The sequence below is a fragment of the Geotrypetes seraphini genome, chromosome 4, assembly GCF_902459505.1.
Source record: "Geotrypetes seraphini chromosome 4, aGeoSer1.1, whole genome shotgun sequence".
Classification (NCBI taxonomy): domain Eukaryota; kingdom Metazoa; phylum Chordata; class Amphibia; order Gymnophiona; family Dermophiidae; genus Geotrypetes; species Geotrypetes seraphini.
In genome coordinates this window covers 271,121,594-271,149,516 of record NC_047087.1, presented here as the reverse complement: position 1 = coordinate 271,149,516, position 27,923 = coordinate 271,121,594, and the positions used below count along the sequence as shown (strand labels likewise).

The 27,923-nt window shown below is 45.2% G+C and overlaps 1 protein-coding gene across 1 annotated transcript in view; it reads left to right on the top strand.

Moving 5' to 3' along the window:
* Positions 1–677: 677 nt before the first annotated feature.
* Positions 678–27,923, top strand: part of GLRX3 (glutaredoxin 3) — a 112,997-nt gene continuing 85,751 nt past the window's right edge. The window contains exons 1-2 of the mRNA XM_033942404.1: positions 678–846; positions 19,859–19,967. Of these exons, the coding sequence (XP_033798295.1) occupies positions 782–846; positions 19,859–19,967 (174 nt within the window). The 5' untranslated portion in view covers positions 678–781. The remainder of the gene's footprint in view (positions 847–19,858; positions 19,968–27,923) is intronic.

The window sequence follows — 27,923 nt, the reverse complement described above, 5'->3', positions numbered from 1 at the left end:
TAGAAAAAAAGGAATAGTGGGGTTGGTTGCATGAGCCAGCCAGAAAACGCCATGAGCTAAAAGTTTGAACTCCTTCCCAATGAACTTCAGAAGGAAGCACTCGTTGGCACAATGTAAAATTATTAACAAGAGCGCTAGCGGTGAATCTTGAGAGTGAAACCGCAGCTATCATCATTTAAACTGGGTTCATTCCTTTTATGGTATGTGCAAAGTCATTTGACCTCTGGACAAGCTCAGATACTATTATGATCAACGTGCATTACCAAATGGCGAGTTTGACCTATAAGGCTAGTCCTTTCTTGATCTTAGTGCAAGACATTGCACTACATAACAAAGCACCTTTTCACCCGACTCCACTAGGGATACGGTATTACAGTCATAGCAGACAAATAAAAACGGTTAGATTAAAAATAAGCACTGTATGTGTATCCACCCAAGATAGTATAAAACCTATTTAAAAAAGAACTAACTTAGATAAGTACAGTACTGATATCCCACAATCAAAGTTCTAGGCTGGTTAAAGAAAATGTCCCAATTCTGACTTTCATAAGTGTTAAATTAAAATTAAAAAACAAACAAACAAAAACCGCCAAAAACAATCATTTTGACAAGTGAAGGGTAAGCCAGAAGTAGATCAGGAATTAGCAGAGCAAGCAGGCGCTTAAGGTTCACCGCCGCCTTTTCCTCCCCGTGCGCGCCCCGCAGCTGCAGCTCTCTCTCTCCTTCCATAGCTGCTGCCGGCCGCGGGCGCTCTTTCCAGCTCTCGCTCAGCTCCGGAAGCATGGCGGCTCTAGCGGAGGTGCATTCCGCCGAGCAGCTGGACGAGCTGCTCCGCGACGGCGCCAGGTACGTGACTCCTCGCCCCTCTTCCAGAGAAGGAACCCGCTTCAGGGCTGACGCAGGCCGGCAGACGAAGCCGCGGGAATCGTGGAAAGGGGCAATGCGGCGACTGGGCCCGAAGCGCCGGGCTCGGGTGGCGGAGAGGTGGAGGGCTTGCGAGGCGGTTGCGCGTCCCCACCGCAAACCCTACATAGCGGGACACTTGTGATTTATTTCATAGATGTGCGCGCGGTAGAGGAGAGGGCGCGCTGTCTCGTGCTAGGGGACTTTTTTTTTCTTCTTCTTTCATTAAAGGCCTCGCGTTCCGGGGCCTTTGCTGGCGAGCTTCGTAGCCTTTGCGGCGGTTTCCGCTGAAGTGAAGGAGAGCCGGGGATTGGGGAGGAAGGGACGTTCGGGCTCTGAAGGAAGGGAATCATGCTAAAAACGATGTTCCCGCTGTGGAAGAGGAAACCGGAATTAAGGATATTAAGGGCGCCTTTTCCCTAGGAAAGTTGGCGTCGCCTTTTGAGACCGCGGAATCATTTTTCCCAGAAGCCCTTTAGTCTGTTATTTTTCCCACGCTGCCGCCTGCGGCTCATGCAGGTCTGCTGTTACCCTTGAAAACTGTTTGTTGATTCGGTTTTTTTTTTTAAACTTCCATGAAACTTTACTCTACAGAAGTTAAAAAAAGTTTTGTAGTATGAAATTAAAATAAATTGGGGTTCCCCCCCCCCGCAACAGCGTAAGAGATAAATGAAATAATTACATACATAGTGCTATACAAGTTTTCAACAAAAGTCTAAATATTTATTTGATTGGGTTTAAACGACCAACGAAAAGATGTTAAGTGCTTTCCAAATTGAATAGGTATTTTCTTGTCCTAAGAACTCAAAAGAAATAAAAAAATTTGTACCTGAGGTATAAATAAAAACCCTGATACTCAACAATTGAAACAAACGTAACGCCTCTCTACTCAACTTAACGCCCGAAGAACCACCTCATCTCTACGAACCAATCTAACTATTCTATAATTCCTCTGGAAATGGCCATAGATCCTTTATGTAATCCGCCTTGAACCGCAAGGTAACAGCAGAATAGAAATCACTAATGTAATGTAATGTATAAGAATAGACCTTACTGGGTCAGACCAATGGTCCATGTAGCTTAGAGCCTGTTTTACAAAGCCATGCTGCAATAGCCCTGAAGCTCTTTAAATCTCAATGGGTTTCAGAGCCGTTACCGCATTGTAGCCACTAGCATGGCTTTATAAAACAGGCCCTTAGTATCCCATCTTCACAGTGGCAGCCAATCCAGGTCAAAAATCCAAATAATAGCAACATTCTATGCTTCTGATCCAGGTCAAGCAGTGGCTTCCCCTATGTCTCAATAGCAGACTATGTATTTTTCCTCCAGGAACTTGTCCAAACTTTTTTTAAAACCAGATATGTTAACCTCTCTTACCACAACCTCTGGCAATGCATTCCAGAGCGTAATTATTAGAGGGGTCCTTTTATTAAGGTGCGCTAACCAATTTAACGCACACAAAAGATTAGCACGCGCTAAATGCTAAGGTGCCCAAAGAATATAATGGATGCCTTAGTAAGAACATAAGATTTGCCACTGCTGGGTCAGACCAGTGGTACATCGTGCCCAGCAGTCCGCTCACGCGGCAGCCCTTAGGTCAAAGACCAGTGCTCTATTTGAGTCTAGCTTACCTGCGTATGTTCTGATCCAGCAGGAACTTATCTAACCTTTTCTTGAATCCCTGAAGGGTGCTTTCCCCTAAAACAGCCTCTGGAAGAGCATTCCAGATTTCTACTATTCTCTGGGTGAAGAAGAACTTCCTTACGTTTGTAAGGAATCTATCCCCTTTTAACTTTAGCGAGTGCCCTCTCGTTCTCTCCACCTTGGAGAGGGTGAGCAATCTCTCTTTCTCTACTAAGACAATTCCCTTCAATATCCTGAATGTTTCGATCATGTCCCCTCTGTCTCCTCTTTTCAAGCGCGCGCTAAATCGGTTAGCACGCCTTAATAAAAGGACCCCAGAGTGAAAAAATATTGCCTCCTATTGGTTTTAAAAGTATTTCCCTGTAACTTAATCGAGTGTCTCCCTAGTCTGTGTAATTTTTGATGGAGTAAAAAATCAATCCATTTATACTTGTTCTACACCACTCTGGATTTTGTAAACTTATCTCCCCCTCAGCTGTCTCTTTTCCAAGCTGAAGAGCCCTAACCTTTTTAGTCTTTCTCATATGAGAGGAGTTCCATCCCCTTTATCATCTTGATTGGTCTTTGAACCTTTTCTAATTGCACTATATCTTTTTTGAGAGAAGGTGACCTTAATCAAATACAATATTCAAGGTGAGGTCACACCATAAAGTGATAGAGGCAACCCCCCTTGGCAGCTAGATGGATGCCCAAGCAACAGCCCCCCGACAGCTCTCACTGGGCCTCTGACAACCCCCACCCCCCTTGTTTACGAAGGCCTGCCAGAGGGATACCTACTCCTTCAGGCCTGCCTCCTCAAAATGGGCCTTCCCCTCCCTGGTGCATCCTGGGAAGCGCTGGGGAGGGGCCTAAGACTCTGATTGGCCCAGGTTGATTAAGGTCTCTTCTATGGGAGGGGCCTTAGGCATGTGGGCCAATCAAGGGCCTTAAGCAACTTGGGCCAATCAGAGCCTTAGACCCCTACCTGGTGCATTCCAGGATGCACTGGGGAGGGGAAGGCCCGTCATTTTGAAGAGGCATCCCTCCGGCCAGCCTTTGAAAACAAGGTAAGGGGGTTGTTGGAGGCTTGGGAGGGTCATCGGGGGTACACAGCAGTGACAGGAGGGAGTGGGAATCCCACTGCTTGGGGGGAGGAGGGGTTGCTTGACTCCATAAGGGTGTGAGCATCCCTCCCGCTGGTGGGGGAGGGGGGGAGGTTGCTTGACGGTAGCAACATTTTCTGGCAGTTCTGAGCTGTCAAGCCTTACTTTCCTATGAATGCCTGAGCCAGTCAGCACTCAGCCACTGACCAGAAAGTATGGTTAAGGCGATAATAGAGAATCGCTCGGAGTGCTCATTTAAATATTAAGGACTTTGTTGTAGTACATTTGAATGGCAGAGTCGGAGACTGCTATGAAGCTTGGAAAAGCTATTTTGATAATCTGCCTCTAAAATACATGAACGCTAAACCAGCTGCAACCGGTTTAGCGACCACATTAAAGTTCTGAGAATCTTCTCCTTAGTTTTGTTTGCCATCCCTTTTCTAATAATTCCCAACATATTGTTTGCATTTTGGCTGCCGCTGCACATTGACCGGAAGGTTTCAGTGTATTGTCTACAAAGACACCTAGATATTTTTCTTGGCCACTAACTTCCTACTCTGGCACTTAGGTCCAATAGTAGCGGAGTATATTTTCACAAACTTAGAGACCCTTTTACAAAGCTACAGTAGCGAGTCCTAGTATGGCAAATGTGACACAGCAAATGGGATTTGAATGGGCTATGTTGCATTTGCCATGTAGGAACTGCTACCCCGGCTTTGTAAAAGGAGCCTTTAGACTGTTTTAATTTATTTTTTTGCCAATCTTTTGGTCTTGCCCTATTTCATTTTCTCTAGCTCCTGCCTGGGCCCATGCCGCCTTGTCCGGTCCGTACCCCTTTAAATGTCTCCCATTGCTTGGTGGTCCAGCAATGTGTCGGCCGGCAGGCGCAAGCTTTCCGCCCGCCTTCCTGGACCAGCGCCACCCTCCGAATGGTGCCTTCAGTTCTTGCGAGCGACTGGACCACCAGGCAATGGGGGACATTTGAAGAGGTACGGGACGGAATGGGTGTTTTAAGAAAGGTACTTGGGTGTTTTAAAAATGACCAAAGGGGTGTGTGTGTTAAAAATTTGGATCTTCGCTACATAAGAAGTGCATTTTATGGAGCAAAAAATATGGTACATACAGCTGGCACTCCCGTGGGAGTTTGTCCTTCCAGGCAGTTCTAGTGAATGCACTATTTCATCAGGGGTAACAAGCTCTGGGACTGGCTTTAGGAAAGATGTGCGAGTCTCCTCCTGATTGACACTGTCCAGACCTTTTCCTCAACTTGGATTTTTAGGATTCACAATGTAGATGGGTTTTCATTCACATTTTGTATCTGTAAAAATCCCTACTTGCACCTCAGTAGAACTACCCGCACTTACCTTTTCTCTTCCAGTAGGCAGAAGAACAGTTGCCTCTAGTTGTCCACTTTATCATATTGTTTTCTACATACTTTAGTTGTTTGCACTGTTTTGTGGTTTGTTTTTTTTGCAAATTATCTTTTCTAACAAAACTTATTGAAGGCTTTGCTGTTATTTTATTCTTTTTGTTATTTTACCGTGTATTGTGAACCTTTATTGTTTATTGTTTATTTAGTTATTTGATTAAACGCTTTATCGATTCTACAAAGCGTTGTACAGAGTAAAAAATTTTTCCTTTAGACAAACAATATTACAGTTAATACATACTTTCTAAAAACTACAAAGCGAACAATAATACATGCAAAGTTATTGTGGACGAACGAACAAAAGACACACAAGGTAAAGAGGGAGGAAATACAATAGCTATAGTAAATGGAAGAAACATTAATGGCAAGTACAAAAGGGCAGGGAGTTAAAAAAAAAAAAAATTAAAATAAAACATCAGTTAAAATCAACTTTGAAAAAAAATAAAACTTCAGTTAAAAGCATCTTTAAAAAGGAAGCATTTTAAGTTGCTTTTGAATGTTTTTAAATTATTTTCCATTTTTAAATAAAGCGGAAGAGAGTTCCAAATCGTTGGGGCTGTTACAGAAAAAATGGTAGTATGGCGTGTGCCAATTATTTTTAATGAAGGGATATTAAGATTAAATTGGGATATGGATCTCAAAGATCTTGGTGGGTCATAAGGGATCAATAATCTGTCGATAAAAGCTGGAGAATTAGTTTGCATGGTTTTGAATGTCAAAAGGGCTATTTTATAAGTTATCCTATGTGAAATTGGCAACCAGTGGGCATCTTTTAGCAAAGGGGTAACATGATCGTACTTTGATGCTCTTGAAATTAACTTAATGGCCGTATTTTGAATTAACTGCAAATGTTTCAAATCCTTATGATATATTCCTTTTAAAAGTGAATTACAATAGTCTATTTTTGAGATTACAAGTGAATGAATCAGAACGTTAAGGGAATTGGTGTCAAGAAGAGGGGCCAGTGATCGAATCATTCTTAGTTTGTAAAAGCAGTTTTTAACCAAGGCGCTTATCTGTGGACGGAAAGTAAGCCTACTGTCTATAAGGACCCCTAAGATTTTTATAATTGTAGTTGGTGTAAGTGGGGTGTTATCGATAATAACTGGGGAGATTAGTTGCGCCCCCTCTTTTCCAGGGAATAGGAAAGTATTAGATTTTGAAATGCTTAATGAGAGCTTATTAGAATTTAACCAGTCATGAACTATGCTGAGTTTATGGTTGATTGACTGAATCTCAGATTTCCTTTCCTTTGAAGTTTTGAATTAGATATCGTTTAGGTGATATTTTTAAGTACAGATTTATTTTTTATAACATTGATTTCCTGTGCAAACAGCATACGATTCCTTATGGATGGGTTGTATACCCCAATTTGCGAGTTGGATTATAGAAGGCATCAATCATTTTTCTCATTTCTGCTTCCTTATCTCCCTGGGCAGTGTCATCTGTCTTCAGTATTAACTTCTACAAGCAAGTTGAGAAGGTATCTCTTCCTCTGCTCTGCACTAGATTTGTTATTTCATGTCTTAATCTAATCTTTTTTGAGGCTTCTCAGTGCTGAGAGGTTCCCAGTAGTCCTGGGACAGCTCTGCCTAGGAGAAGGATCAGACATTGGGGTCTTAAGCCAGAAGGACCACACTTTTAAAAGAACACCTGTATGGCTAGCTTGCTCCAACACTTGGAGCTTGGGAATAGGTTTCCTGAGAGCGGTGTTCACCTCTGCAGAGTCAGGCTGATTAGACCCCGCAACTGGCTGAGAGTCTTGGTGGAGGTCAGATATCACCCCTCCCTCCCCCCGCAGATCCTTTGGGACTCAAGGGATTGCTCTAGTACACTGTTCTTCAACTGCCGGTCTGCGGACTGGTGCTGGTCGGCAGAAAATTCCTGCCGGTCTGCACAGGGCCGGCAAGATCGACGCGGTTAAATTTCCTGCCCTGGTGGTGTTGGCAGAAATCTGCTGTTCCTCCCAGCCTCGGGCGATCAAGACAGGCTGCTGACGTCGGGCATTCCCTCTATGAGTCTCGCCTATGCGGAAACAAGTTGAAACAAAATAGGCGGGACTCAGAGAGGGAAGGTCCCGACGTTGGCAGCCTGTCTTGATCGCCACCCCTGCCAAGTCGCCGAAGAGGGCCGCGAGGAAGGTGCAGGTAGAAGGGAGATAGTCAGCGTGGATTGGGGCCTGGGAAGCGTCTGTGCTGAGTCTGCCCAGAGAGAGGAGGCACAGGCTGGATGGAAAGGGGAGAGTGGCATAGAAAGAAGTCAGATACATATGGAAGGGGGAGAGGGCAGACGGTGGATGGAACGGGCAGATGGTGGATGGAACGGGCAGATGCTGGATTGAAGAGACAGGGAGATGCTGGAAAGAAAAGAGTGAAAAGAAGATGAAAGCTAGAGCTGGTGTTAGACATAACTGGGGACTGCAAAGCACAGGCAGTGCTTCTTTAGCTTCCAGCTGGCTTAGGGCTCTCTCTGACCAGGGGGCACTCCCCTAACACCATTCCTGTCATGTGTGACTGCAGTATTCTGTTAGCATGATATTTCTGTGTAGCATTCTGTAATAACTTGGCTTGTTCAGTTTTCTTGATAGTAGAGGGGATATATGTGAAGGGGAGGGGAGACGGGGTTTTGTTGGGCCTTGCTCTGTATATTTATATTTATAAAATGACAATTCTACAGAATATTGTTTCTTTTTATACTTTAATAAAATATGTTCAATATAAAATCATAACTGAGGCTTGTGCGGATGAGATCAGATGGTTTGTGGGGACCGAGCTTGCGGAGACGGGGCGGAAATGTGTTTTTTTATTTCGGTCTTAGTAGTTTGACAGTCCACAAAATAATTCTTTTATTTCTGCCGGTCCATGGGTGTAAAAAGGTTGAAAACACTGCTCTAGTATATCCCATCAGTAAGGAGCATATGCTTATTTGCACAGGAAAGAGGAATTAGGTTCTTACCTTGATAATCCTCTTTCCTGTAGAACAGCATACAATTCATTATCCCAGGGCAAGCAGGCATGATATTCTCACATGTGGGGTGACGTCATCTATGGAGCCCCGATGCGGACAGCATTTCAAGCAAACTTGATTGAAGATTCAAGCTTGCTGTGCTGCACTACGCATGCGTGCCTCCTGCTCCACTAGAGGGCGCATCCCCTCCTCGTGATCTCCAGTTCGTTTTTTTCTGCAGTGCTAAGAAGACTTGTTTTTTCCTAGCTCTGCCCCAAGTGCCTTCTTGCACCTCGATTTATTGTTTTTTCGTAGTTTAAAAGTCGCTGTGCGTATAGTTATTTCTTTTTCCTGCTCATTGCGTTTAAACGCGCTTTCGTTTGCGACCTGGGGGCTCCCGGGTCGTCGCGGCCGCGTGGCCTGGTAGGCCACGGTCGCCTGATTTTTTCTATGTCCTGGCCTGTTACCGGCTTCAAAAAGTGCACCAGGTGCGAGCATCTATTGTCGATCACAGACCCGCATCGCTGGTGCATCCTTTGCCTGGGGGCCGATCATCCGACCGAAACTTGCCCCCGGTGCGCAACCTTCCAACACCGGGCGCTCCGCCGCCGCCGGGTCCGCATGGCGGACCTGTTTGCTGCCGACCAACCCTCGACCTTGGCCTCGAGGTCGGCCCCGGCTTCGGCCCCGGCCTTGGCCTCGGTTCCCTCGGCCCCGCCTCGGGACTCGACCTCGAAGACCCCGAGTTCTCAAAAGTCTTCGGCTCCGGGTAAGTCCCCTCTTCCTTCCTCAGGTTCCATGCCTTCGAAGAAGCCAACCTCGGGGACAATGGCCGGGCAGGGGAGGAGTTCCTTACCCACGGTCCCGGCGAAGCCCTCGAAGACCTCTGGACATGCCTCCACCACTCGGGAATGCTCAAAATCGAGATCGCCCTTGGTGGAGTGCACCGCGGCCTCGGACATGCCATCGATGCTGTCTGTGCCGGTGTTCCAGGACATGCTCCGGGCAATGATCACGACGGAGCTATCGGCTGCCTTGGCTCACCTTCACCCGACCTCGACCTCGCGTGCGCCGGACCAGCCTGAGCCCCGCGTCGAGACCCCTCGGGGCAAAGTGCGCCGTTTCCGCCGCCTCTCTTCTTCCTCAGATTCCTCTCCAAGGCACTCGAGGCGTTCGTCCCCGGCGGAGCTGCGCGGGGTGAAACGTAGATCTAAGCCCCTCGACTCCTCGGGCCGCCGACATTCAAAACAGGCCCGGAATTCACCACCGACCCGAGGCCGCTCGCTCTCGACTCGATCGGGGGGAACTGCTACGGGTTACTGAGCTGTCTCTCGCTAACCCCAAGCTGTTACTGACTCCCCCTCGGTCCGGGGCTCCGGTCCGAGGCTCTAGGCTTTCGCCGAGGGAGTTCGGGGAGAGGTCTCCGACCCGACATCGGTCGGTGCCCCTTACCCCGGCGTCGTCCCCGAGGGGCTCCTCGTGGCGACGCAGGTCCTCGACCCCGTAGCGCTTCCATAGCGCGTCCCCGGTGTCGGATCGAGGGTCCGAGCGAGAACCTCGCTTTTCGAGGGAGGCTTCTCCTTCCTTCTCAGTGAGGCGGAGGTCTCGTTCACCGTCCCCGCAAGGGGCCACGGGATCACACCGGCCTTCCTTTACGAGGTTCGTCCAGGACATGGGACGTGCCCTTGACTTGGACTTACAATCTGACTCGAGGTACTCCAAGGAATACCTGGCGGAGCTGGATATGCCTTCTCCACCCCGAGAGTCCCTCCGGCTGCCACTGAACCCGGTGCTCCGGCAGACCCTCATCAGGAACCTCGAGACTCCTTACATGGTGACAGCCGTCCTATCTAAAATGGAGTCTAAGTACCGTACGGTACCCTGCCCGGGGTTCGAGCAACCACAGTTGTCCCACCAATCTTTACTGGTGGAGTCTTCGTTGAAGAAAGCTCACCCCTCTAGGGTATCGGCGGCGGTCCCTCCGGGACGCGAGGGCAGGACACTAGACAAATTTGGCCGCCGTTTGTATCAGAACTCTATGATGGCCTCTAGAGTCCTCAACTATACATTCACTTTTTCCTCTTATTTGAAACACCTCATTGGGCTGCTGAGCGCCTTCTCGGTGGATTTACCGGCCCCTCGCCAGGCAGCGTTTGGCCTCCTTCTCGAGGATTTTTCAAACCTCCGACTGCACCTGTTCCACGCCGCTTACGACGGCTTCAAACTTTCATCCAGGGTCGCTGCCTTCGCTGTGGCCATGCGCCGGCTGGCGTGGCTGTGGCTGGTCGATATGGACCCCCAACCTCCAGGATCGGTTAGCTAACCTTCCTTGCGTCAGTAAGGAACTGTTTGACGACACTATCGAAGCAGCGACGAAGCGGCTATCGGAACACGAACGTTCCTTTGCTTCACTCGTCACGGACAAGAGGACATGGTTTGAAGCTAAGGGGGGACAAGTCCAGGACAAATGTCAGGAAGTTCTGCTTCACACAGCGAGTGGTGGACGCCTGGAATGCTCTCCCAAAGGAGGCTATTAATGAATCCACTGTGTTAGGATTCAAAGGCAAATTAGATGCGCATCTCCTTACGAGAGGCATAGAGGGTTATGGGTGACTAAAACTACATCAGGTATATACCGGATAGGGCCTCCGCGTGTGCGGATCGCCGGACTAGATGGACCATGGGTCTGATCCGGAGATGGCAGTTCTTATGTTCTTATGTAAAAGCCTAAACCGCCGGTCTCTCGACCTTTTCGGGGATTGCCTCGCCGCTACCCCCAGAAGTCCACCCCGGCCTTTTCCAGACCGCCGCCTCGGCGCCCCCAGACTCATTCTAGGGCTTTACCAAAATCTCAGCCTACTGCGTCTGCAAAGCCGTCTCCGTCCTTTTGACGGGATGAGCGGACGGGGGCGGGCCCCCTCCGCGCCTCTGCCTGGCCTCCTTCCCATCGGGGGCCGCCTATGAGCCTATTACCCTCGCTAGGAAGCTATAACGTCGGACTCATGGGTCCTTGGCGTGATCTCATCAGGGTACTCACTCAACTTTCGAGAGGTTCCTCCCGACAGCCGACCAAGTGCGTGTCCCCCCAATCGAGCGCAGTTGTCCCTCCTCCTCTCCGAGGCATAGGATCTCCTTTGCCTGCAGGCGGTGGAACCGGTACCCCAAAAACAGAGGGGCCAAGGGTTTTACTCCCGTTACTTCCTGGTACCGAAGAAGACGGGAGATCTGCGCCCGATTCTGGACTTAAGGCGCCTGAACAAGTTTCTAGTGCTGGAAAAGTTTTGGATGCTTTCCCTTCCGATTCTTTACCCCTTGATCAACGAGGGCGATTGGCTCTGCTCCCTCGATCTGAAGGAGGCCTATACCCATGTTCCGGTGCACCCTGCTTGTCGCAGGTACCTGCGCTTTCAGGTGGGAGACCTCCATCTGCAATATCGGGTCCTCCCCTTCGGCCTGTCCTCGTCCACCCGAGTCTTCACGAAGTGCCTTGTAGTGGTCGCGGCTGCCTTGCGCTCCCAGGGTCTGCAAGTATTCCCCTACCTGGACGATTGGTTGATCAAAGCCCTGACCAGGGAGGGGGTTATCTCAGCGACCCGACAGACTATTACTTCTCTTCAGAGTCTGGGGTTCGAAGTAAACTTCCTAAAATCCCAGCTGTGCCCCTCTCAGTCCTTACAATTCATCGGGGCCATGCTGGACACGGTCCGTCTTCGTTCCTTCCTCCCTCCTCAACGTCTGGAGGCGCTGGTAAATCTGAGCCGTCAGATCTCGAGGTCGACCTCTATCTCGGCGCGACAAATGATGACGCTCCTCGGCCATATGACCTCTACTGTCCACGTCACTCCGCTGGCCCGTCTTCATCTGCGGTTACCACAATGGACTTTGGCCTCACAGTGGCGTCAGGATCCTTGCAAAGATCGCTCCGTTGGTGGGCCGACTCTTTGAATCTTTCCAAGGGTTTGCTCTTTCTCGCCCCTCCACACCACAAGGTCCTAACCACGGACTCGTCGGAGTATGCTTGGGGGGCTCACCTGGATGGTCTCCGCACTTAAGGCATGTGGTCGACAGAGGATCGTCGCTGCCACATCAACGTGCTGGAACTTCGGGCCATTTACCTCGCCGCGGTGGCGTTTCAACATCTGCTTCACGACCGGGTGGTTCTAGTCCGCACGGACAACCAGGTGGCGATGTATTACGTAAACAAGCAAGGAGGGACGGGGTCATGGTCCCTCTGCCAGGAGGCTCTGCGTCTCTGGGAATGGGCGGTCTCCCAAAACATCTTCCTTCGAGCGATTTACATACAGGGAGAGCGGAACTGTCTGGCGGACAGGCTCAGCCGCCTTCTCCAGCCACACGAGTGGTCCCTGCATTCTCATGTCGTGCAACAGGTGTTCGACAGGTGGGGGACTCCTCAGATAGATCTGTTCACCTCCCCTGACAACCAAAAACTGCCTCTCTTCTGTTCAAGGATATACTCCCCGGAACGTCTCAAGGCCGATGCCTTCCTCCTCGATTGGGAGGGGAAGTTCCTCTACGCGTTCCCGCCTTTTCCTCTGATTCTGAGCACGCTGGTTCATTTGAAATTGGTGAGGGCCACTCTGATCTTGATTGCTCCTCGGTGGCCTCGCCAGCCTTGGTTTTCCCTGCTACTTCAACTCAGTGTCAGGGAACCTCTGCTTCTGCCTGTGTTTCCCTCTCTGCTATCTCAGAGTCGGGGTTCACTGTTACATCCCAATCTTCGATCTCTACATCTGACTGCTTGGTTTCTGTCCCCCTGACTTCTCTCCCCGTGTCTCAGTCGGTCAGGGAGGTGTTGGAGGCTTCTCAGAAAGTCTCGACTAGACTCTGCTATTCCCAGAAGTGGACTAGATTCTCGTCCTGGTGCTCCTCTCATCGCCAGGACCCGGTGTCGGTCCCTGTGCTTTTGGTTCTGGAGTATTTGCTCCATTTATCCCACTCTGGTCTGAAGACCAATTCCATTCAAGTACATCTCAGTGCGATTGCTGCCTTTCATCAGCCCCTGGAAGGGAAGGCTCTTTCACTCCATCCCTTGGTTTCTCGTTTCATGAAGGGTCTTTTGAATGTTCATCCTCCCCTCAAACCGCCTCCTGTGGTTTGGGATCTTAATGTGGTTCTGGCTCAACTGATGAAACCTCAATTTGAGCCTATGGATAAATGCCATCTTAAGTTTCTCACTTGGAAAGTGATCTTCCTACTCGCCCTCACTTCTGCTCGGAGGGTTAGCGAGCTGCAGGCTTTGGTGGCAGACCCACCTTTCACGGTATTCCATCATGACAAGGTGGTTCTCCGCACTCACCCTAAGTTTTTGCCTAAGGTGGTATCTGATTTTCATCTCAACCAGTCCATTGTTCTGCCTGTGTTCTTTCCCAAGCCCCACTCTCATCCTGGAGAGGTGGCGCTCCACACTCTTGACTGCAAGAGGGCGTTAGCTTTTTATCTTAAACGCACTTAGTCTCATCGGACAGTTCCACAATTGTTTTTGTCCTTCGACCCTAATAGGTTGGGACGCCCAGTTTCCAAGCGCACCTTGTCCAACTGGTTGGCTGCTTGTATTTCTTTCTGCTACGCTCAGGCTGGTCTCGCGCTGCATGGTCGAGTTACGGGGCATAAAGTCCGAGCGATGGCAGCTTCGGTAGCTTTCCTCAGGTCCACGCCTATTGAGGATATCTGCAAGGCTGCCACGTGGTCTTCGATTCATACTTTCACCTCCCACTACTCCCACTAATCGGTTTTACGTAATCTGTTTTCTTAAATTGCCAACTTCCCTCCGCCCCTTTTTATTAGCTTGGAGGTCACCCACATGTGAGAATATCATGCCTGCTTGTCCTGGGATAAAGCACAGTTACTTATCGTAACAGGTGTTATCCAGGGACAGCAGGCATATATTCTCACAACCCGCCCACCTCCCCGGGGTTGGCTTCTTTGCTGGATATGTGAACTGGAGACCACGAGGAGGGGATGCGCTCTCTAGTGGAGCAGGAGGCACGCATGCGTAGTGCAGCACAGCAAGCTTGAATCTTCAATCAAGTTTGCTTGAAATGCTGTCCGCATCGGGGCTCCGTAGATGGCGTCACCCCACATGTGAGAATATATGCCTGCTGTCCCTGGATAATACCTGTTACGGTAAGTAACTGTGCTTTACGCGCCGCCCTGTCATAGATGGATACAGTCTGTGCTGAATAATAATCTAGGTTGAATTTTCGGTGTCTTGGCTCATGGCAGCCAGAAGAGAAGAAAATTATTTCATAGTCGCGCGCGAAACACCAGCATGCTGACAATCGAGCACTGACAGTTCAGTGCAAGATACCAGTGCGCCGCGGGAAAACTTAGTTTTAAAGAGCTCTGAAGCGGGGTGTGAGTGGGGAACCCCCCCACTTTACTGCATAGTGTTCGCGCTGCTGTTGGGGGTGGGTTTGGGGGGGGTTGGAACCCTATATTATAGAGAAAATGGAACACCCCTTCCAACTGCAGCGCGAACAGTATGCAGTAAAGTGGGGAGGAGGGGTTCCCCCCACACACCCATCGGAGCTCTTTAAAACTACATTTTCCCGCAGCACGCTTGTGTCTTGCACCGAATTGTCAGCGCTCGATTGTCGGCGCGCTGGTGTCTGGCGCACAATTGCCCCGTCACCAGAAAATCATTATAAGGCAGTGGGATAGAGTTCACTGCTCGCTGTATGCTGTTTTCACATAGTTATACAAGTGTTAGTGCTGGTTGCACATAGGTAGGTGGTGAGTTGGTTCCACCTTTAGTTTGCAGTTGCAATGTTTGTTTACTGTTTTTTGTTCCTGTTGCAGAGCAGAGCAAATTTAACGTTATTGGGGAGTCCCCTGACCCCTCCTTATTGTCATTTCCTTTCTTAGGAATTATTGTTTGTTTTGGTATTGGACAGAAGAGAGAGGGCACTACCTAGGGAGACAACAATGATAAACCTCTTTCCTCTCAGAGGTCTAACTTAATTTACCCCTCCCCATCTTCTCATTTTCCCATTAACTACTCAAGTGCTTTCAACTTCGGTCTTATTAATGCCCGCTCCTTAAAATCCAAATATCACTTACTCTATGTATTGTATTGCATAATAAATATGTCATTCTTTGTATTACTGAAACTTGGCTTGTAGAGGGCGAAGAAAGCTATCTCTCCTGTTCATGTCCCTCAGGCTACTGTTACCAATACAATCAACCGAATGGGTAAAAAAGGAGGCGATTTAGCAATAATTCACCGTGGAAGTTTAGTTACTAATCTTGAATTCTCCTCCAACAACAGTCCCTTGGAATTCCTTCAGTTTCGCTTAAAATCTAGGCCTCTCTCTGATTACTTTATCTTCCGCCCCCAGTTAGTGACCATACTTTAACTCTGCTTCAATCGACTGTTTTCAAATTTAGTACTTCTTTTAATCCTGTCATTTTAGGTGATTTTAATGTTCATTTTGATGACCCCTTTAGCCATGTTACCTCAGAATTATTGATCATGTTGAAGGATTTAAATCTTTTTCCTCTGATACAAGGTCCTACACACATAGCAGGTCATTCCTTAGACATGATTCTCGTGCTGACTTCTCAGAAGGACCGATTCCAAATTAAATCTTGCATACCTGTGCTTTGGTCTGATCATTTCCTTATTTCTTTTTCCCAGCTTATTAAGCCCAATTCTTCAAACCTTAGCCCCAAGATCCCTGGTTCAATTCCAACTTGTTAAGAAACAATTACATTCTTTGGAAAGAAAATGGCGGTATAACAAATCTTTAGATAATTTAAATAAATTTAAGGAACAAGTTAATTATTACAAAGCCAAAATAACAGATCCAAAAGACTATTATTCTAAACAAATAAAAAAGCTAGAAACACTTCTACATTATATTCAATCGTCAGATCTCTTACTATGCAGAAGACTGAGCAATGTTTGTCAGTCTCATTACCGACAGCCCAATCAATTGCTTCTTATTTAATCAATAAAATTCAAAGTATTAGATCCTCTTTTTCCCAAACACCGGTCAACAATGCAACTTTAACTCAATTTAACACAGGAGACTCAGTAAATTTGTCCTTATCGTTACGTCTCCCGTTCTCAAAATGTTCCAGATTTACATTACCTATTCTTCAAGATCTCCAGAGAACTTTGAGTTCACTAAACCCAAAGGGCTCTAATCCTGAAGTGATTCCACCTTTTATACTAAAACGCTTTTTTTCTTTTTTTGGTCCAGACATCCTAAATCTGATCCATACAAGTTTGTCCACAGGAATAGTCCCTAAAAGGTGAAAAGAATCTATCATTAACCAATTCTCAAAGATCATAAAATCAGTCTGCTCGATGTCTCTAACTATCGCCCTATCGCAAATATTCCATTTCTAGCCAAACTCACTGAAAAAATCGTCTTTCGACAAGTCTCAGATTTTATCGAACAAAGGTGTTACATCCAAATCAGACTGGATTTCATCAACACCACTCCACCTAACTTTCACTTATTGGGCTGACCACCAAAATTCTTTATCATTTTAGATCATCATCAGTCGGTATTACTCATTTCATTGGATCTTTCATCAGCTTTTGATACCATAGATCACAAACTTCTCACGCGATTAGAAGATATTGGTATCTCAGATCTAGTTATTGACTGGTTTTCCTCTTTCTTTTCTGATCGGATCTCCAAGATTATCTTTAACTCATCATCTTCTGGCCCCATAACTACTGCATATCAAGTTCCAAGTTTAATAGTGTTTGATTTTACGCAATGTCATATAATTCAATGCGTATAACATGTGTCCATTATATATATATATATATATGGTATCCTGCAACGCTCATTTCTATCTCCCTTACTCTTCAATATCTTTTTAGTCCCTCTCCTAACCTTAGGCCAGTCTATTGGATTTACAACATTTGCCTACTGAAAGCTCAAGGTTTGAAAAATAATAAAACATGCAAAATAATAATAATAATAATAACTTTATTCTTGTATACCGCAATACCATGGAAGTTCAATGCGGTTAACAATAGAAGAGACTGTACATTTACAGCGATGATACATATTACAGTGTTGTTACATTTACAGCGAAGTTACATAAATAGCAGTAATAAAAAGGCATATACTAAGGAGGAGACAGTACGTATATAGCGATGTTACATGTTATAGCGGTGGTAAATGGAGGCAATGAAAAGTCAGGGCAATTAGATAAAACAGAGATTGAGAAAGAGAGGCCATAGTGGCTTGGGAGGGGGGCGTAGTCAGAGGGAATGGAGGCATGTCGAGGTCAGGAGGGTGCAGGGAAGGAGGGAAGGCAGCGTTAGCGGAAAATGACACCAGCGCGATGTTTTAAAAATTATAATTAAGATTTATTGAATTATTGTTTCTATTTTTCCATTATGAAATTCAAAAGAATAAAGCATAATTGCTTGCATTAACAGTTGCGCTAATGGGAGATCGTTATAGTTACCAAATGCTGGCCTTCTGATAACGAGCTCACCTCAGGATCTCATGACCCTCTATTATATACTTTTGGCTCAGTGACATCATCATTTTGACAACCAATAACAATTAACAAAGGAGGTGTTTCAAATTAGACAAAGACAAAAGTTTCAGAAAAGTACATTTGTTTGCTTATAGTCGTTTCTGAATATAAATCATAATTTTCACAAAAGTATATTAAGAGAAATTATTTGTTAAAAAGATGCTGAAATGTTCTCAGCCCTATGAACCATGCTGAAAATTAGTCAGCCTTAGAGAAAAAGAGGACTCTCCCTAAATTGACAGGTTCAAATTACATAGCCTTACACAGAAGCCTTAGTCTGGAGGAGGAGGGGCTGGTTCCCTCTCTCTATGCTAGAGACTGTTAATTATGTCCAGATGTTGTGCCCTTTAAATTTCTTTAGGTTGCAAATATATATATATATTATGTTCTTCTACCAATTCTTTTGTTCAATACACAGCCATACACACACTCCAGTCATATTTGCTTGGCCAAGCATTCCATACATAATTTTCATTCATAACTATATTTAATTCCTGTTATATCTTAGTTTGGGACACGTTATCTTCCTAACTAGTCTAAAGCAAGCACATGTGGTATTAATTAACACCACGATGCTGAGAACAAAGACTTGGAAAACAAAATGGATTCCAAAGACTGAGAAGATATAGAAAAGACAGAGAACCCAAAATGGATTCCAAAAACATAGCAGATATAGCAAAACGAAGAACCAAAATGAAGTCCATGTATCCTTTATGATTTCCTCCATGATCTAGCCTAATAGCAAAGTACATAAACAGATATTATTATGCTTTCCCTTATATTAATCTGTAGTGTGTTTTTCTGGCTTTAGCTTCATTTATATTCAGATTTTTATTCACCTTTTTTCGTACGCTTCTATTGGGCGTGGCCTTAACTAACACATATGCTTGTATCTAACTAGAATTACCCAGAATCATACGAAAAACAGGCACTTTTGTAGAAAAACTCCACAAAAATACTGCACTATCATGCTCAGACATCCATTCCATTACCGTCCCATAAACATCACCCCCTACTGGCCACGAGCCACTACTCCTCACTATGCGGATGATGTTCAACTAGTTCACCCAATAGACCTAAATAACCCTAATGAAATTATTCTCATTAATCAAAAATTAGAAAAGATTAACTCCTGGCTTGACGTACACAAGCTTTCTTTGAATGTAAACAAGTCAAAACTAATGTTTTTTCCAGTTAAAAATGGCCTTTCTCTTCAATCCCCGCTAATATTTAAAAATCTACCTATCAAAGTGGTATCCTCTCTTAAATTGCTGGGAGTTACATTTGATAGTAAATTTTCTTATCATTTACATATTAGTTCAATTGTTCAACGTTGTTTCCACCGATTATGTATGATTAAAGCTTTAGCAAAATTGTTAGAGCCCTCTTCTCTGAACATTTTAATCCATTCACTTGTCATTTCATGCTTAGACTACTGTAATGCCCTCCTCAAAGGCATTACAAAGAAGGAAATAAGAAGACTTCAAATAGTACAAAACACTGCAGTAAAAATCATATTCAAAGCAAAAAGTATGATCATGTCACTCCCCTCTTACAGAAAGCTCATTGGCTTCCAATAGAACATAGGATCACTTACAAAATCCTTTTACTTACTTTTAAAACCAGAGCAAATAAACAACCTGAATTTATTAACAACCTACTTATTCCATATAATCAATCTAGGACTTCAAGATCCACAGCTCACAACCTTCTAACTATTCCCTTGTTGAAGTATATCAGTACAATGAGGGCTACAATTTTTTCTGTTAGTGCCCCCTTGCTTTGGAATAGTATTCCAAATCACTTACGTGAAATAACAAGTCTTGCCAATTTTAAGGCGAAGTTAAAGACATTTTTATTCCTTGATGTCTTTGTTACTTAAACTGCCCTTTTAAGGCCAAACCAGATTGGAAAGGTTTTAACTCCAGTCTCCCTTCTGTTTGTTCTTTTCCTTAGGTTTTCTTTCTCTTTCTATCAATTGTAGTTCCACCCCTCTTCCCCTTCATTCCCGTTCGTCAATGTCTTTAAAAATTTGTCTTTTTCTCCATTTTGTCTTTGACTACACTCTGACTCTATTTGGTACACTATTTTGGTATTTTTGTACACCGCCTTGAAGGTTTGATCAGGAGGTATAAGAAATTTTAAATAAACTTGAAACTGAAACTTGAAACAAGCAGGTGGAACTGTGAAAAACGATTGATGCCTTCTCCAATCTAACTCGCAAGTTGGGATATAGAATCCATCCATAGGGCATCTTATGCTGTTCTATAGGAAAGAGGATTATTGAGGTAAGAAACTAATCCCTTTTTTATTATTATTACAGTTCTTTGGCAGTTGTCCATTTTTGGGCACCATGGGCGCCTCAGTGTTCTCAGATGAATAGTGTCATGGCTGAATTAGCCAAGGAGCATGGACAAGCTACATTTGTGAAGGTAACTGTCTATTATATTATCTTTTATAGGACCTACAATAGCAATACATTGATTAGTATAATATGGCAAATAAGAATCTTTAATATTTATCTTTGTTTATGCACAAAAGTACACAGCATATATTAAGCAAGTGACAACACATTAACTACTACTTATCATTTCTGTAGCGCAGCTAGGCATACACGGCACTGTACATTAAACATTAAACACTGTACATTAAACATGTAAGGGACAATCCTTTTATGGTAGAACTACAAGGTGACACCAGGAAATTCTTTTTCACTGAAAGAGTGGTTGATCGCTGGAATAGTCTTCCACTACAGGTGATTGAGGCCAGCAGCGTGCCTGATTTTAAGGCCAAATGGGATCGGCACATGGGATCTATTCACAGGGCAAAGGTAGGGGAGGGACATTAAGGTGGGCAGACTAGATGGGCCGTGGGCCCTTATCTGCCGTCTATTTCTATGTTTCTATGTTACTTTTACCAAGCATTACTGCTTAGACCAAGGGTTAGCTCAAGATGTTCGCTTTGGACAATCAGTTTTAAGTAACCTCTTTGCATTATAGACTATTTTCCACCTCCCTTATGGTTCCTCAGCTTGGGACTCACCAATCAAGTGGGGCTGCATATCCCCTGCCTGTCTCCGGAGAAAGCAAAGTTGCTTACCTATAACAGGTGTTCACCGTAGACAGCAGGGGAATGCAGCCACACTTGCCCACCTGCCATCCCCTCATCTCTTTTGCTAGAGAATAAACTGACAGAGGGGAGGGGGCTCGAGGAGTAAGCAATCCTGCACATGCTCAGTAAGCTCAAAAGCTTACTATAGCTATAGGAGAGAGTACTGACGTTATTGGCTCAGTCAGAGATTTCACCAATCAAGTGTGACTGCATTCCCCTGTTACAGGTAAGCAACTTTGCTTTCCCAGAAGGCTGTCCAGTTCCTAATAAATCTATATCCCTCATCCCTGCACCATCGTATCAACCACACATTGAGACTTTGGAGCTCTGCCTGCCTCTTGGTTCCTGCACATGGAACTAAGATCATTTTAAAAACTGCTACCCTGGAGGATCTGGATTTCAGCTTTTACTTAGGAGCCTAAATTTGGCTTCCAGAACCTCCTTCCCACATTTTCCTATGTCATTGTTACCTACATGTACCAAGGCATCTGGCTTCTCCCTAGCACTATCTAACATCCTATCTAAGTGATGCGTGAGGTCCGCCATCTTCATACCAGGCAGGCAAGCGACCAGACTATCCTCATGACCACCAGCCACCCAGCTATCTACATACCTAATGATCAAATTGCCAACTACAACAGCTGTCCTAACCCTTCCCTCCTGAGGAAAAGCTCCTAGAGACACATCCTCAGTGCAAGAGGATATTGCATCCCCAAGTGGGCAGTTACTGATTCTCTCTGTTTAGGAGACCTCCCTCCTCCAAGGCAGCACAGGGGCTGCCAGACTGGTGGTGGGGCTTCTCTACAACATCCCTGTAGATCTCCTCTATGTACTTCTCTGTCTCTCAGCTCCTCCAAGTCTGCTGGTCTAGCCTCAAGAGAATGGACTCATTCTCTGAGAGCTAGGAGTTCTTTGCAGTGAACACACACATATAACTTCTCTCCAACTGGGAGATTATCATACATGTGACACTCAGTGCAAAAGACTAGATGGCACCCTTCTTGCTGCTGGACTACTGTTTGCATCTTTTTATTGAGTTGATTAATTAAACCATATTAAGCTACTAGGAATACGTTAGACTAGTATAGAGAGCCTTAGAATTATATTGCATGCTTTATTTAGCGTTTTTCTTAGCAGATAATAAAATATAATAAGAATATGTAAAATAACTCCTGTTATCCTAATTAGAATAATTGACTATAAGCAAAGAAATGAGCTAGGGATGGGCGGGAGTGGGGAGGGTGGGAGGGGGAGATTGCTGGAAGACACCGGACTTGAGAGAGACTTGGGTGTGCTAGTGGATCCATCCATGAAACCATCCGCACAGTGTGCAGCAGCCTTGAAGAAAGCCAACAGGATGCTGGGCATCATCAAGAGGGGCATATCAACCAGGACGCGGGAAGTCATCATGCCGCTGTATCGAGCGATGGTGCGCCCACATCTGGAATACTGCGTTCAATATTGGTCGCCTCACCTCAAGAAGGACATGGCAGTTCTTGAGAGAGTCCAAAGGAGGGCAACGAAACTGGTAAGAGGGCTGGAAAACTGCCCATATGCTGAGAGGCTGGATAAACTGGGGCTCTTCTCTCTGGAAAAGAGGAGGCTCAGGGGGGGATATGATAGAGACCTTCAAAATACTTAGGGGCATAGAGAGGGTGGACAGGGACAGGTTCTTCAGACTAAAAGGGACGACAGGTACGAGGGGGCACTCAGAGAAACTGAAGGGAGATAGGTTCAAATCAAATGCAAGGAAGTTTTTCTTCACCCAAAGGGTCGTGGACAAATGGAATGCGCTCCCGGAGGAAGTGATCCGGCAGAGTACAGTACAGGGATTCAAACAGGGATTGGACAGATTCCTGAGGGAAAAGGGGATCGTGGGGTACTGAGGGAGGTGCTGGGGTGTTGCATAAGTATAGACAGCTCACCAGGTCGTGCAGGTGCAAGGCCGGAGGGTTAGGACATTGATGGGAAGATAGGACTTCGATGAGAAACCTAGGGGGCAAGGGGGCCCCTTCTGGTGATTAAGGCAGGTCATGACCTGTTGGGCCACCGCGGGGGCGGACTGCTGGGCGGGATGGACCTCTGGTCTGACCCGGCAGAGGCACTACTTATGTTCTTATGTTCTTTACCCAACGCGTGGTGGACACCTGGAATGCACTTCCAGAGGATGTAATAGGGCAGAGAACGGTACTGGGGTTTAAGAAAGAATTGGACAATTTCCTGCTGGATAAAGGGATAGAGGGGTATAGATAGAGGATTACTGCACAGGTCTTGGAACTGTTGGGCCGCCGCGTGAGCGGACTGCTGGGCACGATGGACCTCAGGTCTGACCCAGCAGAGGCATTGCTTATGTTCTTATGTTATGTTCTTACTCTGCCTGCCAGAGACTATCATTAGCAGAAAGCCCAGGTTAAAATATTGTAAAACTATTAAAGACTTTTATTCTATGGAGACTAGCTTAGTAAAGTTTGCTCTTTTAAGGTCTCAACAGTCTATATAAAGGAGCCTACAATTTAGCTTTTATTCCCAAACTAGAATAAAAGAATGGCCTCTTCCACCTAGAAAGAGAATGGCCTCTTTTTTCTCCTCTCAGAAAGAATGATCCAAAAATTAGAAAGTGAACAAGAAATTATGAAGATTCCTAGTTTTTGTATGGAAGTATTTTGGTCCATGGTAGTAATGGTCTAATTGTTGAATTTAACAGAGGTGCACTTGCATATTCCTGTTTGATGCATCAACGTTTCCTATGTTTCACTGTTTCGGGAAGGCACTTTAAGAATGTCAAAGCAACAAAAAGGCAGTATTCAAGTCCTCATTCCCCTTCCCTATTTGCCCTGCCTTTGGGCTGACCATGGCTCTAAAAACCTTTTCCAAAGTAGTTGTGGTTGTGGCAGCAGCGTTGAGATGAGAGGGGGTATTGCTACAGCTGTACTTGGACAGTTGGTTGATGAGCAAAATTTTACCAGGATAGCAAGGAGGCCACAGCTCAGGTGATAAGTTTTCTAGAAGATTGGACTGGATGGTCAACTGAGCAAAAAGCAATTTAAAATAGCAGAAGGTGATTCAGGAGCAATACAGAGATAAGTGAATCTTATGGTCCAGTTGTGTAACGGTGTTCCCTCAGAACAGCATTTACTGGTGATAGAACAAGGCTGGTATTTCTGTAAGGGAAAGTGAAGATTGCATTCACTGAGAAAGCACTCATGATAAATCTTTGAGAACTGAAAGCTAGTCAGAACTGTATATGAATTGAAAGGTTCAGAGCTGTTCAGATTGCTCCCATCTGGAATTGTTACATTTTGATATATCACTTAGTCATAGTTTCTACAAGTTGCAAATATATTAGTGCAGAACATAAACCAGGTGCTTCAGTTCCAGTTGCAAAATTGTTACATATATCCTACCAAGTCCTAAGTAATTTTGACTTACGGCCTTTATTTCTACATGTAATTACAAAGTGTCATGGCACACCTTAATACAAAGTGAAACAATGCTAGATCAGACTAAATAGAATAATTGTGCTAAGCCAGATGACATTTTAAATATAACACATGAAGGTCTAAAAGACACTATAAACTAACAGAGAAGGCATGGCAAAAATACTCACCTGTCTGAGTTAAATAAAATATGGCACAAAATTGAGGAGCTTATAGCCAAAGTCTCTGAAACTCCTGCAAACCTGCATAACATAGAGCAGCTGCAGTCTAATTTCAACTCGCTGCAGAAAGGTATTTTAAATTCTAGCAAAGGCTAATACAGTAGACTCTCTGTTAACCGGAACTCAATTAATCAGAACTTTCAAGCAACCAGAAAAAAAGAAAAGAAAATCAATTTCTGGCAGAAATTTAAGTGTAAATTTGACATGCAACACCCGAGTATGCCCACGCTTTGCCTACCTGGTAGTTTGTCTGGAACAGTTTATGGTATAGCATAGTATGGGGTATAGTATTAGTTAGGCCTATTTTTAATAGTAACTCTCAAGCAACTAGAAACTATATTTATCCAGCATCTATCAATCCCCATGGGTGCCGGTTAACTGAGAGTCTACTGTACTGAGGAAAGCTTGCAGGAGTACAGCCTTTAAGAGAGTACAGCCAGAGAACGGTAGCATATTCTATGGGAAACAGAGAATTAAATAAGGAGCTTATAAGGGACAATATATCCTAGCACTTTAGCGCCTCTAGGCATAACTCCAGATCCTCAAGGCCACATAATGCAGGCTGTTTAAGCCAGTCCACAGCTAGTTCAGCTGCTATTTGGTACAGGCTGAAGCAGATGCACTAAAAATGTGTGCTCTTTATGGCCAACAAGAAGCAGCCCTGAAGCTAGGGAAGCTCAGACAAGATGAGGAACAGAAAGCAGCTGCTTACGCTGCATACAAGAAAGCTAAATTGAAAAAAGAGGAACAGAAAGAAGCTGCTGCTGAATGTAGGAATTCTGAATTGGATGTTGCAGCAGGAAGGGGAAGCAACTGTCATTGAAGCCCAAGCCAAGGCCCTTGAGGCAGCTACAAGGCAGAATGTAGGGAAGCACCATCTTAGTCACATTACCTCTGAAGATCCTGCACAGCAAACCATGTGTTGACTCATGCTTCAGCAAATACCAGCACACAAGCACAGTTGAACCCAGAGGAGTCCTCAGATTCTGAAAAAACATGGCCTTCATCAGTGGCTGCTTTGCCTGAAAGAAGCAAGCTTATAGGAAATTGGGTGCAAGAAAAAGTTGTGCAGTTTCTTTTGGGGAAGGCATAAGTTAAACACCATCTGCTCAAACAGGAGACATCTCAGTGGCTGCACCACACACCATTATTCATAGAAAATAAAAGGAACGAGCAGCCAAAGGGCAAATCTCACTATAGCCAGCCAGAAATGGCTTCTGCCATTCAACCTGAGCCTTCAGAAAGGGAAGTTTTAGCAAAATATATTCCTTGCAAAGACCTAGTGATTTTGGGGCTTGCCCAATTCAGTGACTTTCCTAAGGGCTACAAGGGATAGAAAACTGACTTAGGGATACTGTATCAGATATGAAGCTTACCCCAAAAGAAGAGATTTGTTTTGGCAAGTGAATCAGCTGCACATGTAAAGGAATTAAAGAATGCATATTTGCCCCCTCTAGAGATTGAAAGAAATGTGGGGAAGACTCAAAACAGTACTGTGAATGCCAGGTCAGAATTCGCTGATGGGAAGGATAAAGAATCTTTCAAGCAAAGATGACCACAAGCTACAAGAGAGAAGGATGGATTTTTTTTGGTTCTGGTGTCTTTTTGTGTGGACAAAACAGTTTTTATTGAACATTTCAAAGAGTGGAAAAACACTAGAAATAACAGTAAAACAAGTTACAGAAAACAGTAGCTGAGGTGCATTTGTATCACATCTCCCCCTGTCCACCCCATCCCTTCACCTCTCCTCCAACCCCCGGTTCCAGAATTCAAAGCACAACTGTCATAGTCAGTAGGCTTGGACTTTTATAACCCACTGAAAAGAGGAAAGTCAACACTCCCCCCCCCCTCATACCCCCAAAACTAAAGAGACACCTCTCCTCACATTACCCCCCGCCTCCCCCCCCCACCGCTCAGCCCCAATCTCAAGAAAAATGAACATTTTATTATAAAGAGTTTAAAATATCACTCTTGGCCTTCGGCGACAAAGACTGAATATAGGGATCCCAGATCTGAAGAAATTGCTTTAGTCAAAGTTTATGCTTAAAACTTTGACTAACAGATCTCCATTCCAAAAGCAACAAAGTGTGTAGGAGATTTCTTCAGGACCAATAAGAAGGCAAAGTATCACTGATCCAGATTGAGAGAATCACCCTTTTCCCCAAGACACCCACCCTTTTCATTAAATTGACCTTCCATTTTATTTAATATTTTTATGTGTTCTTTGAGATTTGTTAGTTTTGACAAGGGGGAGTATCTTTTCTCTCATGCAGATGACATTTTTGTGGTTGTTACTCTTCCTAAGGATCCCTTGTTAATCATATAAAGATTTTAAATTATATTCGTAAGATAAAGACATGGAGGGGCATTAAAAAAAACCCAAAAACCATCTAAATCCAACTTGGACGTTTTCAGCTGGCTGTCCAAAGTTGGAGGAACAGAAATGGCCATTTTTGAATGACAAACTGCTGGATGTCCAAATATATATATATTTGAAAATCATCTACTTAAATGTCAAGGCCACCAGAATGTCTAACTTTATACTCCATTTTCAATCAGAAAAACATCCATGTTGAAAATGTCCAAATTCGGCCCATTTGGAAGTGGGAGGGGCCAGCATAGTAATGGATTGGCCAGGTAGACAATCCCAACAGAGCAATGGGACACCTTGGAGGGCACTGCTGTGAACTTCACATAAAGGGTGCCAGATGTATATCTCACTATAACCCCCTTATAATTTATGGTGAGCCCTACCAAACCCCCCAAACCTACTGAACCCACCTGTGTACCACTCCAGTAACACTTATGGCTGCAGGTGGCATCTTTATGGAAGTATAGTAGGGTATGGGTGGGCTCACACTTTCTACCATAAATATGCCCAGGTTAGAGTGGCTTATGGGCCTGGGTCCTTTTGGTTCACTAGCCCACTCATCAGGCTACTTAAGACACCTGTGTGCAGCTCTACTACGCTCCCCCATACCAGATGCTGCTTTTTTAGAGACAGGTAGGTACTTTTTTTGTTTTCATTTTTGTGTGGTGGAAGGGGGGTCAGTGAGCACAGAGAGAGTGTGGGGGGTGTCTTAACTTGGCACTTAGACACTTCTAAAACAGTTCCAAACATCTAAGTTCCGTCCAGGACTTCTTGCAAAATGTTCAGTTATCACTGCAAGGTGTCCAAGTCTAACCCGCCTAAAGCCTGCCCATAACATGCCTCCACCACACCCATCTCGAGCTCTGGTCTAGAGAGCTGCACGGGAACAGGGACCACAGGAATCCTGTGGAGTCCATGAGGATTCCGCATAGATCCTCTCTAGGTCCTTTAGGATCCCACGGGGACCCCCTGCAGACTCATGGGGATCCCGCAGTGATTAGTCATCTGTGTTCAGGGATCCCACAGGGATGGTACCTTCCTCTGGCACACTCCATCCCTCTTTTCAGGCCGCTGGCAGCGCTCCTTCCTCCACGCTACCTGCAGCTGACCCTGAAACCTTCCCTCTGATGCATTTTATGTCAGAAAGAGGGCTTCCCTATGATGCAATAATAATAATAATAATAACAGTTTATATACCACAGTACCGTTAAGTTCTACCGTGTTTCCCCCATTATAGGACCTCCTCCT